The sequence below is a fragment of the Salminus brasiliensis genome, chromosome 24, assembly GCF_030463535.1.
Source record: "Salminus brasiliensis chromosome 24, fSalBra1.hap2, whole genome shotgun sequence".
In the NCBI taxonomy this organism is placed as follows: Eukaryota; Metazoa; Chordata; class Actinopteri; order Characiformes; family Bryconidae; genus Salminus; species Salminus brasiliensis.
In genome coordinates this window covers 297194-311563 of record NC_132901.1, presented here as the reverse complement: position 1 = coordinate 311563, position 14370 = coordinate 297194, and the positions used below count along the sequence as shown (strand labels likewise).

General features: G+C 38.6%; 2 protein-coding genes across 4 annotated transcripts; one reads left to right on the top strand and one right to left on the bottom strand.

The window, feature by feature from the left end:
- Window positions 1–2385: 2385 nt before the first annotated feature.
- LOC140546804 (intelectin-like) lies at window positions 2386–7630 on the top strand. Of its 3 annotated transcripts, none has more exons than XM_072670211.1 (8): window positions 2386–2530; window positions 2725–2818; window positions 3024–3164; window positions 3240–3487; window positions 3918–4076; window positions 4596–4716; window positions 5458–5561; window positions 6320–7630. In XM_072670211.1, the coding sequence occupies exons 2-8, from the start codon at window positions 2746–2748 to the stop codon at window positions 6470–6472; spliced, it is 999 nt and encodes a 332-aa protein (XP_072526312.1). In that variant the 5' UTR covers window positions 2386–2530; window positions 2725–2745; the 3' UTR covers window positions 6473–7630. The 3 variants fall into 3 exon arrangements, with proteins under 3 accessions (XP_072526312.1, XP_072526313.1, XP_072526311.1); XM_072670212.1 differs by lacking the exon at window positions 2386–2530 and adding an exon at window positions 2572–2633; XM_072670210.1 differs by lacking the exon at window positions 2386–2530 and having other exon boundaries at window positions 2654–2818.
- Window positions 7631–10060: 2430 nt separating this feature from the next.
- Window positions 10061–14091, bottom strand: LOC140546464 (intelectin-like). Its single transcript, XM_072669738.1, has 7 exons — window positions 14002–14091; window positions 13667–13798; window positions 13335–13582; window positions 12995–13153; window positions 11741–11861; window positions 11084–11187; window positions 10061–10965 (listed from the first exon to the last, which is right to left on the bottom strand). The coding sequence occupies exons 1-7, from the start codon at window positions 14075–14077 to the stop codon at window positions 10813–10815; spliced, it is 993 nt and encodes a 330-aa protein (XP_072525839.1). The 5' UTR covers window positions 14078–14091; the 3' UTR covers window positions 10061–10812.
- Between the last annotated feature and the right edge of the window lie 279 nt (window positions 14092–14370).

Sequence of the window (14370 nt, the reverse complement as noted above, 5' to 3'; positions counted from 1 at the left end):
TAAAACTGAGGTAAAAATGGGTAAACTGAGGTAAACCAAGGTAAAAATGAGATACACCTGAAGTAAAATGAGCTCAGGTGAGACAAACATCTCACTGTGAAAGGCTCTTCCCAATATAAAGTGAAGATTTGGTGAGTTTAAATTAATTCAGTGGCTAAAGTTAGATAGCACTTGCTACTGTAGCATTTGCTAAGCTAACTGAGGGGGTAGCTAGTAGCTAAGTGAATTTAGTGAGCTTAGCTTATTTCTGCTTAGCTTAGTATGGTTTATGGTGCTTTCCCTTCTGATGAGTGTTTAGCGGCAGTTTGGCAAGGGGGCAGACGATGGACAGACCTGCAGTCCTGGGCACAGGAAAATCCGCTGGTTCCTGAATCTGATAACTAGAAGAGTCTGGAGGTGATGAGCTGCTCTGCAACTGTCCCGTTTTACCATTTCTAGCTTCTGCAACCCTAGACACCTTCTCGCACTCTTAGGTCCACCAATACTGGTCTACTGGGGGACTCGTCCACTAATAGTGGTCTGCTGGCGGACCCTAAAACCAGACTGCCATTAGGCATTTAAGTGGCATTCCTCAGAAACACTGTGACCATTCTTCTTGATTTAAAATCAACCTTAAAAAGTATATTTTCTCTCAGCACTTTCACCTGTCTTCATTAGAGAACCCTGTTTGTGGTTCCTGATTGTATTTGACAAACAAAACAATCTGCCTGGTTAAATTTTGACCAAACCACTGCATCAGCTGTTTAGCTAGCTAACCCAATTTTGCTTAGCGAAGACATGGGCGTTGGCATGGTTTTCCACCTTGGAAAGGAAAGACCGCCTGGCTGATTTGTTAGAAGAAAGAAGAGCGAATTGAAGAGAAAAACACAGGCATGCTGGTGAGTATGTTTATTCACCATTGCAACTGTAACAGTATTATGTTTGTGTTTATTGTTAAGTACTTGAATTAAAAGAAAAATGAAGAAATGTTTTCAACATTGTTTAACAAAAATCTGAACAAGCTGAAACATGAAGCCTGGCTTTTATTGTATTGTAAGGTTCAGGACACAGAAGTGTGTTGAAATCGCCGTCTGTTGTAATGGTTCTAGATGCAGCAGAGATAGAAAGAGTTCATAGTGGCGCATAAAAACCATCTGCATTAACTTTTAACGTTTACCATTGAACCAGTAGTTGAAATGGTGGCGTATGAAAACGTAGGGTTGAATACGAACAGTAGATCTACCGTTTTCAGTTCAGGTCCTCTGATATTTCAGAATTTCAGAATAACTTGCAATGGTTGGTGTTTTGTGTTGTATTTCTCAAATGAATGAATTGCTACAGTTTAGTGCTTTTATTGTATTGTAAGTGTGATTAGGCTCAGGACACGGAAGTGTGTTGAAATCGCTGTCTTTTGTAACCCACAGTTGGTTCTAGATGCAGCAGAGATAGAAAGAGAGTTGAAAGATGTTCAAGCTTAGAAATTATGCAGCAATTCTTAAAGTAATTGATAGGTAATTATGGTACTTGTAGTTAGGCTTGGGACTTGTATGGGGCTTGTAGACAAAATGTAACATTTTCACAATTATAACACTGGCTTGGCTAATTAATAGTCCAATTTCATTCTGTTTTTGCATTTGTCACATGTAAATGTTTCAGATATTTCAACCAATTTTAATAGAATATATATAAAAAGACAGCACAAACAAACCCACACTGCACACCATTTATTGAAATCTTAAATCACCCATTGTTTAAATTTGACTACTGAGTTTTTCAGCTTGGACCACCCGGTGCTGGTGGTAGCAATTCATGACACTACCACCACCATGTATGATGTTCTTATTAAATGGTGGAATGCAGTGTTAGCTTTACAGGCTATGTAACATGACCTATGTCTTCTGAAAAGTTCCACCTTTGACTCACCAGTCCACAGAATATTATCCTGGGTCGGATTGGGGGTCATCTAGATGTTTTTTTGGCTAATGAAAGACAAGCCTTTGTGTTCTTTTTTGGTCAGCAGTGGTTTGCATCTTTCATTTGTCCCAAGATGCATTTCGTAGTGTGGAGTCGTGTACAATGGCCTTAACTAAGGCAAGCGAGACCTACAAGTTCTTTGAATGTTCTGAGACCTTTAAATGTGACTAATATAAAAAAATAAGAATTTGAGAAACTTTTTCGCAGCATTGATGAAGTACAAAAATAAATGTGCTGCAAAAGATCTTTGATTAGTGACATAAACAGTCGTGTTGATAACCTTTACATTGATAGAGAATTTTTACATCAAACGTACCATCGTAATTATACAATCAGCGTTCTGCCTCTGTAATGTGGACTGTGTGACACAGGGGTCAGAACAATGACAAGACACTTCCTGTTTCTGTAACATCTGTGCAACAGGGCCGTTAGTCAGCTTTAACAGCCAAGCATGAGTTCACACTTTTTGCCTTATTTATTTGAACTTTGTTGGAGCTTCATCAGGACAGCTCTACGCAAGTTCAGAGTTCATAGTGGCGCATAAAAACCATCTGCATTAACTGGGTCTTCAGTTCAGGTCCTCTGATATTTCACAATTTCAGGATAGTTTGCAGTGGCTGGTGTTTTGTGTTGTATTTCTCAAATGAATTAATTACTTATCCAGTTTGGTGCTAATCAAAGTAAAAAATTCTTATTTTAGCATTATTTACATGCATGAATGTAATGTTTTTTGGTTTAGTTGTCGTAGCTTAATTAATGCTTTGTTTACAGGTCTGTAACTCCGTCAGAGAGATGCATCTGGTAGCTGTCTTGTTCTGTTCTCTTTGGGTTTCTCTGAACATTTTCACTCTCGAAGGTCTTCCCGGTAAGTGTTTACAGTCTCTATTTTCTAAAATGTTTAGAAACAAGCCACTGCCATCATTTTTTTTATTAATTAATTCATCTTATTTCTATTATTGGCATCATCTTACTGATGTACTGTATACAAGTTCTACTAGTATATCATACAGAAATTATAGTCACTGTAATGCAATAAAACATGGTGTAGTAGCGTGACCTTTTCTTTACAGATGGAGAAGATGATGTGTGGAATGATGTTGCAAAAAACAGTCACATCATTAAACCTCGGAGTGCTGTACAAGCAGCATCTGGGTTGGAGTACCTCGCCACAAGCTGCAAAGATCTTCTTGAAACATATGGAGTCAAAAAGGGTATGTTCTGTGTTTAATATCCATATGAACAGCATATCATAATTTAAACACAACTAAAAGCTGTTCTTTCTCCAGATGGCCTGTACTATCTGTTTTCTTCAAAGGATGTGGTTTACCAGACCTACTGCGACATGACCACTGCAGGAGGTGGCTGGACGCTGGTGGCAAGTGTGCACGAGAACAATGTTTTTGGAAAATGCACTGTAGGTGACCGCTGGTCAAGCCAGCAGGGAAGCAATGCTAATCGACCTGATGGAGATGGAAACTGGGCTAACACGGTCACGTTCGGAACAGTGGAAGCTGCTACCAGTGACGACTACAAGGTACAGCGAGCATTTCTAGACCGTTTTTCTTGGTTCATTTAGAACATTTGAGAGTGTATTGTTTTTTAGTAACTGTTCTTTTTAATTTGATGTCAATAAATGTCCATAAAATCTCTTTTCTGATTGGCTGACCTATATTTTGCCTAATACCCTCCTCATAGCTACAGTGAACTTCTGTATTGCTGCTTACACTGATGAGTCAAAACATTATCACTGCCTGCTTATTATGCTGTTTCTTCTCCACAAGCCTCCAAAACAGCTCCCTCCTTACATCTGACAGCAGGCTATGAAAACCGTGTCTTTACATGCACTATGTTTATCGTGCATGATTACCGTTATACACCTCATCCACGAGTGATCGTAATGTTTTGGCTCATAGGTATATTGCAACCAAATAACACTTTTAACTTGAAGTTCATTTGTGTTGCAGAACCCTGGGTACTTTGATATTGACGCTCAGGATGTGTCTGTGTGGCACGTTCCTAACAACATTCTCACCGATCACTGGATAAAAACTTCCTTTCTGCGCTATCACACCCAGACCGGCTTTCTTAAATCATACGGAGGAAACCTCTACAACTTATTCCAGGTACAACACACACTCTCACACACTCTTGCTGGACTTTTAAAGTCCGTCAACGATTAAAAGACCAAACATCGTCTCAAACTCTGGTAGAACAAAGTCTCAGGCATCAGGCAGTGTCTTCATCACCATTAGGTGGAAGAACTTTCTGTTTTCTTTTGTGGAGGATATCCGGAATGTTATCAGCAGTATTTTTATCAATAGTAATAAAACCATGGGTCATTAATATCTGCCTGTGTGTATATATATATATATATATATATATATATATATAATCCCCCTTATTTATACCATCAATCACGATAGACTACGAGTGCTTAATTTACATTGTACTGATTATTTTGTCATTATTTTGACTGATCTACTTTTGTATGTCCTAAAGACAGTATTAGTCGTGTTCCAGCAGTACTGACATCTGTATTTTAATTGGTACCTGGATTTGTTGGTTCGATACTTTGGACTGGAATTACATACTGGCACATAGAAATAAGAATATTCAAAATTGGGTCTGTGCTCTTTTTTCAGAAATATCCAGTAAGGTACGGCGCCGGGTCATGTAACACTGGTAATGGGCCAAATGTGCCTGTGGTGTACGACACTGGAGACCAGGCTCTAACAACCTACCTCTACGGCCCCAGCGCCAGAGGTACGGCAGTGTATTCAGATCACACTGTAATTCCACTGATGGACACATTGCAAGTTGTGTTCAAACCTACCCACTCAGATCTCTTTACAGAGGGGGTGAATGGAACCAAGCGTCGGTCGCCATGACTACAGCACAGATATAGCCCATATTTTATTTCATACCCAAACCCACCAGTGCAGCTACACGAGTCTTCTGAGTTTTATATGGATGATGATGATGATGATGATGATGATGGTAAAATAGTGAATAGAGAATCTGAACTAATGCAGTTTTCTTTAGGGACTACTTTCTGTAGCCGCACTACACCCTGCAGCATGTATCCCTCCACCATTTTAATGATCTGATTTTAAAAGCAGGTTTTAGAGCCGAACTCTTCTCAGAACTCTGGTAGAACCGTGTCTCAGGCATCAGGCAGCGTCTTCATCACCATTAGGTGAAGAACTTTCTGTGAGGGGCTTTTATTAGAGCTTCAGACGTCTGCTTCCCTTCACCTCCACTGTAGAACAGCTCTGACCGGGGGAGCTTATTATGAATTTGTTTACGTCTTAATCATTTATTTATGCAGAAATGTAATTAAGCATATCAGAAATATTGAATATGTGTACTGTAATTAAATTGATTTTATATTTTGGAAAACATTTTGAACCAGCCATTGTATACTTTTTAATGTGCTGAAATATAGGAATGTTCTGTAGTTGTATGCATTTGATTTGCATCTTGTTTTGATTTGTATCTTGTTAGGGGAGTTTGAAGCTGGCTATATCACCTTTAGACCTTTTAACAGAGAGAGTGCGGCTATGGCCATCTGTTCTGGAGTAAGACCAAGAGGCTGCAATACAGAACATGTGAGTTTAAAAAACATCCATTGGTAATTGGTAGGATATAAGCCTATATCACTACATTAGCTGCATTAGCCGCAAGGTGTTGATTAGCTAAAATGTCTGTAATATGAATTTCTGGAGAAAATAAACTATGGTTTAGACTAGAGATAGCAAAGTTCTGTCTAGAACTATATCTTGGTTTTGGCATGAATCTCATGAGTCTCATTAATTCATTTTTAATGGATTTTTTATGTAATTACTCTGTAACCACAAATTATTTCATATCTACTGATTATTCATTACTTGCTAATTATTCAGTATCTAATAATTATTCAGAATGTGGTAATTATTTAGTAACTACAAATTATTCCAACCTGCTAATTATTTAATAAGTAGTATTTATTCACTAATTATAAATGATTCTGAACCTACTAATTATTAAATAAACAGTCATTTTCAGTACCGGCTAATTATTCAGCCAGTAATAATTATGTATTATATATTATAATTAGTAATAAACATTTAGTATCTACTCATTTTTTTGTGTAAATGTTTATGGTATAAGTACTAATTATTTAGTATCCACTAATTATTCAAGTTGTAATTTAACTATAAAACTAATATGTGACTAGTCAAATGAGTTATGTGGTCAACATACTGGCCTTTATGGTTGAATAGCCCCAGATAGTAGATATGTTAAATAAATGTGTATTTTGTCTGTATTGTAAAGTATTTCTATAATGGCTGAATGTAATAGAAGGGATTGTTGCTGTGTCTTGCAGTACTGTATTGGCGGAGGGGGTCATTTCCCAGAGAGAGCGCCCGGTCAGTGTGGAGATTTCCCTTCTTTTGACGCAAGAGGCTACGGGACACACATCGCCTGGAGCGCGTCCAAGCAGATCACGGACGCCGCTGTGCTACTCTTCTACCGCTAACACCCATAACTAGGACTGTTATGTGAGATTCCGGGTATTTGGGAATTGAAGGTTAGGACCCAATTCCACACAGAACCGTTCACTGTCTAGATTTATTTGACCTTGGGCGAGGTGGAAAATACATTTGTACAATCACATCAATGTCAGTGCTGAAACATCTACCCCCCAGAAACCTTACCTCGCCAAATAGCCTTGCTTGTATAAATACAGCTATGTAACAGAATTACAACACAAGAGAGATACTACTGAGAGATAGAGGTCATGTAATTAAACTCAACACAACTGAAGAAATGTCTTTAATCATCATTTATAAAATGGGATTAATAGAAATTTTAGTAACACCCCCCCCCCCACATTTATTACTCCTTCAAATGTGTAGAATTAGAGTCAGGAGCAGAACATCAGCTGCAGATGATGATCAGAACATGATGGTTGATGGTTGAAGTGACTGATTAATTGTTCTACTGCAGTACGTTTTTCAGTATAACTCATTATTGTTTATTATGAGTTGTGGAATACAGCATACATTTTTTTTAAACAATTGCAGATAATCTAGAGTTTATCTTAAGATCCTTCATATTTTTTTTCTTAGGAAAGATTTTGTGAATCCAGCCCCTGGTCTTTCCCTATTTTCTTGCAAGCTTTGTTCTTTAGTCTTGCCCTGATGTTTTTTTTTTTTGCTGTTGTTGTTTTTAGTTATATTACTTCCATCTCTCGATACTGTACAAAAGCATGTTATGAGCAGTATTTTTGCTGATGTCAATAAAACCATGGGTTGTCAACACTGGCCACTAATACCAGTTTGATACCTATTCGTACCATCAATTATGATGGAGTATTAATTCTTTTACAACATTGTACTGATTACTATGTCACTCTGTTTTATGTACTTATACATCTTTTGGAGTCAAGAAAATTATTGTGTGGAATATCCTTATGGGGTCAACTCCAAAAGGGATCGATCAGCCCTATCCTTAATATGCAAATGCAGCCAGCATTTGCTGATATATTTTCCCTGCTACTATTTCATGGACAGTTGGTAATGATAAACATTGTATAGCAGCAGTCCTTGTTTACTATCTTGTTTAATCCTGAGCATTTCTGACTTTGCGGTCTTTGCTTTGTGGCTATAAATGTCGATTAAATCATGCAAATGAATCATTTGGTGGTACCAGTGTGTGTATATGCTATGAATGAGTGCTATGAGTGAATTCTCCGTCCAGGCAAGCCAAGTTCCCCTTTTAAGTCATGTTTTTCCTGCCATCACTGGGTCACTCTTCACTAGGCCAACCAGTGTGACCCTTCCTCTCTTTCAGATTTTCTATCTTCTATACCCATTTAGAACCTAGAAATTCCGCCCATATACTGTAGATGCAGCTTGTAGGTTACAAATAGACAGTCTAACCCGACCATGTGCAAAGAAACCACCACGGGACCACCACTGACCAGAAACTATTCTCAGCAAATCAGTGATGCTCACATGGTACCAGTCGACCAGGAACTTGAAAGACTCCAACCCATAAGGTACGTCAACATAATTTTACCACTAGGATGTTGTTAGTTGTATATTTATATTATATTGTATATGATATTTAGTATCCTGTCAGTACATTTATTGTAAAGCAAGTGAGTTTAGGATTTTACACTGTAAAAATGAAAGCCTTTTGGAGTGCCTTAGCTCATCGCACTGGCCGAACCCTTTATGGAACCTCTAGGAACCCCTCGAAAATGGCAGTTCTCTGAAGAAGGATCTTCAAGGAAGTTGAGCTTCCTTCAGAACTGTGGTGTATCAGCTGGTGGCAATGTGTTATTATGTCGTCTTCATGAAAGAACACAATACTGTGCTTCTCTTGATGAGCAGTCACAGGAAAGAGCTGAGAATAGAGGAGCTCATATACTGCCACCTGGTGGTATAAAGCCGGGAACAACACCTCCTTACACTAACAACAAACAAAACAAAATATACCAGTTTAGCCAAGTTTTGATTTCTTTGAATAATAAAAACCTTTGAAATGTTGAAAGAAAATCTTTCATATATCGTTGTAAATGGACGATGCAAGGTCAAGTGTGGATGGTGTCCAGTTCGTCTTGTCAATGCACTGTGATGCAATAACTCAAAGCACCTTCAGATGTGTTTAGGGATACATGTAAGCACATAACATTTGTAGTGGAGGTGATCAAGCACCTTAATGTGTTAAAGAAAAGCAAAGTGAGATGTTTAGCCATAAAAATATGTGCTAATGTAAGACTTTCTTTTAGACCTTCTGTGCCAGTGTTGAACGATCCTCCACCAGGAACAGTCCCAGCATGAGAGGTAGATCAACATCCTGCTGCTAGAATGGTAATATTTCTTCAATATGTTACTAATGTTTTGATTTATTAGCCACTTTAGCAACTTAAGCATCTTTCTTTGGTTAAAGGTTAATGTAATTGTTTTTCAGCAAATATTTTCATGCAGCCCAGATTTCAATCTATCAAAACGAAGTATTCCGGGGGCTGGAATTGAAGAAACCACCACAGGACCACCACCGACCAGAAATTATTCTCGGCGCATCAATGACGCTCACATGGTACCAGTCGACCAGGAACCTGCATGACTCCAACCCAAGAGGTACGTCAACATCACTGAGCTGTAGAGCAGTGGAACCGTGTTCTCTGTGATGAGTTAGGGAGTTGGAGGGATGGAGGAATGAGCTGAAATGGTGGTCATCCAACATCCTGATCTATCCTAACACACTAATGCTCTTGCTAATTTTGAGTGCAATCAAATTCTCACAGCAATGCTCCAGTGCCTTTCCTGGACCGTAGAACTCATAGTTACTCCAACAAAACAGGATAATACCCTTAATTTGGGAAGAAATCGTTAATGGGTGCTCCAATACGTTTGTCCGTATTGTGTATTCCCAGTAAGAGGGCTAAAAGGATGCTATAGAGTGTTTAATGCTAATGCTAGCTGGCTAGTGAAGCTTTGTGAATCAATTTTCTGTTTTTATGTATTTATGGTGAATTACTCTTGTGTAATTAAAAAGTGTGAAGCCAGTCCCAAGGTAAGCGTTTAGCTTTATACCCCAGCAGAGTTGTTGATTAGTATTAGTGTGTAAACTCTTACTGATGTGAGTTGAGTAAGGCTTGGTACTAATTTAACAGGGGGTGTTTAGTAAGGATACTGCTTGGAAGGGTGTGATCACTCTTGTTGTTGTTTTTTTAATTTGTGATGTTAAAAGTGCTAATTTTTTTAATTGCAGCGCCCTCTGTTGGTCTGATGCCCATTGAAAAACTACTTAAAACCCCTTGTCATGTTGAAATTGGAATTGTGAATGCCAGTTTGTATATTATTTATCTAGAAATGCTCATTCGTCTACCCTTTATTATGCATTTACAAAAACATTCACCTTTAAAAGGTTTTTTTCACAGAAGATGGATTCTGATTCTCATTCTCATTTTGATCATTTCCTATTTTCCCCAAATTAATGTTATAACTATGTTCCAGTCAGACCCTCAGTGTGTCCAGATGTGAAGGTTTTGTGTAAGGTATGAATGCTGAAGTGTCTCAAAAGATGAAAAACCAAAACACAGGACAGATTTGTCTTTTTTTAACATGCTTTTATATTTGATTTTAGATGATTTAATATAGAAAAGAAATCACAGTACCATCACCTTTTTAACACATCCACAGTCCATAGTACCAGGACCACATTCTCCAGCTAAGCAAGATATTTCTTTATAATTGTAACTCATTAGATTTGGATTGGATTGGATTAAACTAAAATGTGCTCAGAAAACATTGCGTTACCAATAGTAATTTTTAAAACGATGACTGTTTACATTGAAATTTGCCGTTTCAGAGATAACAGTGACGATATAATCATACTTTCACCCTACCACTGTTTGCTGGGGTTTTAAATTGGGACCTTCCTCCCTTTAGCTCTATTGATTTAACATCAAAACTATGATAATGTTTCAAATGAAGAACCTTTACCCAAACATTAACGAGTCGGTTCAGTCAGTCAGCACTGGAGCACAGGGGACCTTCCATATTGGCTGTGGGGAATCTAATCCAATAATTTGAGGAACATTTGCTCCATCTCCATTAGAATATTCTCAATTATCACAAAATATTGACCTGCTGAGTCAGGAGAAGACCCTGATCTTCCTGGTCCACCTAGAGCTGGATGTGCCAATGTCTGAATTACCCAATCCGACCAATCAGTCATTACCAATCAGTTTTAACGTGATGCATAAGAGTTTCAGTCACAAAGAAATGACTCTTCCTGTATGTTCTGTAAAATAAACGATAGAGAAAGAGAGAGAGAGAGAAAGCTGAAGGTGTGATCTGGATCTCAGCGGTAGAACAGGAGCACAGCAGCTTCAGTGATCTCTTTGGAGGCACTCCACCCGGCATTTGTCCCGTAACCGTCCCAGTCAAAAGATGGGAAATCTCCACACTGTCTAGGTGCAGCTTCTGGGAAATGGCCTCCTCCCCCGATACAGTACTGCAACACATTAGGACAGATATTCCCAAACTGACTGTCCACCTCTGAACAGTGAGTATGAAGCAGAGTGAGGAATACATGACTGCATGAACTCAAATACATGAGCCTGATAACTCACGTGCTCCGTGTTGCAGCCCGTCGGTCTGAGTCCAGAGCAGATGGCCATGGCTGCCCTCTCATTGTTAAACACTCTGAAAGCGATGAAGCCGGCCTCAGACTCTCCTGAAAGGATTAAAGACAAATAACAGTGAGTATGAAGTCATTTTGAGGTGATCTGAGCCAGTTCAGAAAGAGTGCTGGAGGAAAACATCCAGATTTACAGTTGCTACTTTAGATCTGTTGAGGTGAGATGCACAGATTATTATTTGGTGAAAAATCAAAGCAGCAAGATTCATCTCTAATCCCATATTCAGTCCATCAGCCAAGATATCTGATGTGTGCTTAAGTTTACTGCGAGAGATGAACAAACACTGGACTCTTCCCAGTTTTATATCTGTAAAGGCACGCCCTGTATAAACTCCACGTTCAGCTCTGTGGAGAGCTGTTTCTATTGTATAACCATACAACATTTTCAAAAAGGAGGACACTGGGGACATTTGGTCACCCTAGTTTAGAGATTATGGTCAAACCACCAAGGTCAAAACCAGTTCAGTGTTTCTTTTAGCAATTTGGCTGAATGTAGGCTCACTGATCAATCATGCTGATCTTGATTTTTCACTTAATTGTATTAAAGTTTTATCCAGGATAAAATTCTTAGTAGTAAGAGTTGACATACCTCTTGGGTTGGGACCATAGAAGTTCTTTGTAGAGACTTCATTTCCCAAATCGTACACCACTGGAGCAGTTGGTCCATTATTAGTGCGGCAAACTCCAATTCCATGCCTTACTGGAAATTTCTAATGGGAAGATGATAAAGAATAAACAAGCTTGAAATTCATTGTGAAAAGCATCAAGTGGTAAGAACTCACCAAAGGATTGACTGGCCATCTTAGATTAATTTACATTCACCACAGTACAGATTCAGCTCTTTAATTGAGTTAGATTAGGATACAGTACCATACTTTCCCTATAGTACAGTTTCAGCTCTTTAATTGAGTTAGATTGGGATACAGTACCACACTGTCACTATAGTACAGTTTCAGCTCTTTTAATTGAGTTAGATTGAGATACAGTACCATACTTTCACTATAGTACAATTTCAGCTCTTTTAATTGAGTTAGATTGAGATACAGTACCATACTTTCCCTATAGTACAGTTTCAGCTCTTTAATTGAGTTAGATTGGGATACAGTACCATACTTTCACTATAGTACAGTTTCAGCTCTTTAATTGAGTTAGATTGGGATACAGTACCATACTTTCACTATAGTACAGTTTCAGCTCTTTAATTGAGTTAGATTGGGATACAGTACCATACTTTCACTATAGTACAGTTTCAGCTCTTTAATTGAGTTAGATTGAGATACAGTACCATACTTTCACTATAGTACAGTTTTAGCTCTTTAATTGAGTTAGATTGGGATACAGTACCATACTGTCACTATAGTACAGTTTCAGCTCTTTAATTGAGTTAGATTGAGATACAGTACCATACTTTCACTATAGTACAGTTTCAGCTCTTTAATTGAGTTAGATTGGGATACAGTACCATACTTTCACTATAGTACAATTTCAGCTCTTTTAATTGAGTTAGATTGAGATACAGTACCATACTTTCACTATAGTACAATTTCAGCTCTTTTAATTGAGTTAGATTGAGATACAGTACCATACTTTCCCTATAGTACAGTTTCAGCTCTTTAATTGAGTTAGATTGGGATACAGTACCATACTTTCACTATAGTACAGTTTCAGCTCTTTAATTGAGTTAGATTGGGATACAGTACCATACTTTCACTATAGTACAGTTTCAGCTCTTTAATTGAGTTAGATTTAGATACAGTACCATACTTTCACTATAGTACAGTTTCAGCTTCTTTGATTCAAATTAAAATGTAATGTTTGTTTGCTTGTCTTTTTTTTTTTTTACCTTGAATAAGTTATAAAGGTTTCCTCCATGGGAGCTGAGGAAGCGATTCTCAGTGTGGTAGCGTAAGATGGAAGCAGGGGTCCATTTTTGCAGCTGGACGTTATTGGGAACATGCCACACAGACATGTCCTGAGCCTCGATGTCATAATACCCCGGATTCTGTGAGAAGTAAGTGGGATAACAGGTGGGTTTAATTTATGGTTAGGGTGGTACAAGAGTTTCAGGTCCTAATCTAAGGTGTGCCAGAACAACCAGCACTCCAGGACCATTAGTATTATACTTTATTATTCAAACCAGAGCAATATACTTCATAAATGATGGATAGTGCATCTCCCTGTACCTTGTAGTCATCACTGGTAGCACCTTCTGCAGTTCCAAATGTAGCCATGTTAGCCCAGTTTCCTTCTCCTTCAGGTACGTTAGGGTTATCACCTTGCTGGCTGGACCAGCGGTCACCTACAGAGCATTTCCCATACATGTTGTTCTCATGCACACTGGCCACCAGCGTCCAGCCACCTCCAGCAGTGGTCATATCACAGAAGGTCTGGTAGACCACCCCAGTCTCAGTTGTCAGATAGTACAGGCCGTCTGTTTGTGCAGAGACATCACAGATTGGTTAAAAGCCCATTATGCTTTGTTTTGGAGAACTTCAGAGTCCAGTTTCAGCCTTACCTGCTTTAACGTGATACTTCTCGCGGATTTCTTTACAGCTTCGAGCCACATATTTAGTCTTTTCAGGTTTCTCTTCAGAGTCATTGTCATCAGCGTCACTGTCCCCATCCTGAAACGAGCACTTCATTGACACTGTAACGACAGAACTCAGACTCAGTTTCATCTCAAATCAAATAAGCACTATGAGGTTCCCAACCATGGTGAAGCGCTCCTCCATGAACAGGTATGGGAACCTCTGAGTTGAGGGATGCTTAGTCTTTAGACTTTAAGCTAAACATAAATTAAGCTTGTATTTTAATACATAATTTGTCCCTCTGTAAGCAGATTTTACTGACCTGCTTTGGATTCACAGGGGAACAGTTCCACCGACAGACATATCAGCAGAAATCCAAAGACCAGCAGAGACGACATACTTGTAGAAAAGTCTGCAAAAAAGGATGAAATTGGAAATTAATCTTTACAAGCTGTATAAAGTTTTCTATAAGACATCAGTTGAATATTACCTGCTGCGCTGCAGTGGTGTTTCTGTGAGCTGTGATGTTCGTCTCAATGATCAATTGGGTTGGCGTTGATGGTAAGTGTCCTGTTCGAGAAAGTGAAGTCTATTGAGTTAAGTTATATAGACAGTATCTAGTTTACTCAGTTGTGTGTGTCTAGGCTTGATACATCTGTACTTTTCTGGCATGGTGCTTCGTCCAGTTTAT

Excerpts from the sequence above, each read along its gene's own strand:
- LOC140546804 (XM_072670210.1), top strand. The coding sequence starts at position 2,710 with ATGCTTTGTTTACAGGTCTGTAACTCCGTCAGAGAGATGCATCTGGTA. Across the intron at positions 3,165-3,239 it reads AACATATGGAGTCAAAAAGG|ATGGCCTGTACTATCTGTTT; the intron begins GTATGTTCTGTG and ends TTCTTTCTCCAG. Across the intron at positions 3,488-3,917 it reads CTACCAGTGACGACTACAAG|AACCCTGGGTACTTTGATAT; the intron begins GTACAGCGAGCA and ends TTTGTGTTGCAG.
- LOC140546464 (XM_072669738.1), bottom strand. The coding sequence starts at position 14,077 with ATGTCGTCTCTGCTGGTCTTTGGATTTCTGCTGATATGTCTGTCGGTG. Across the intron at positions 11,188-11,740 it reads CTATGGTCCCAACCCAAGAG|GAGAGTCTGAGGCCGGCTTC; the intron begins GTATGTCAACTC and ends TAATCCTTTCAG. Across the intron at positions 10,966-11,083 it reads CGGGCTGCAACACGGAGCAC|TACTGTATCGGGGGAGGAGG; the intron begins GTGAGTTATCAG and ends AATGTGTTGCAG.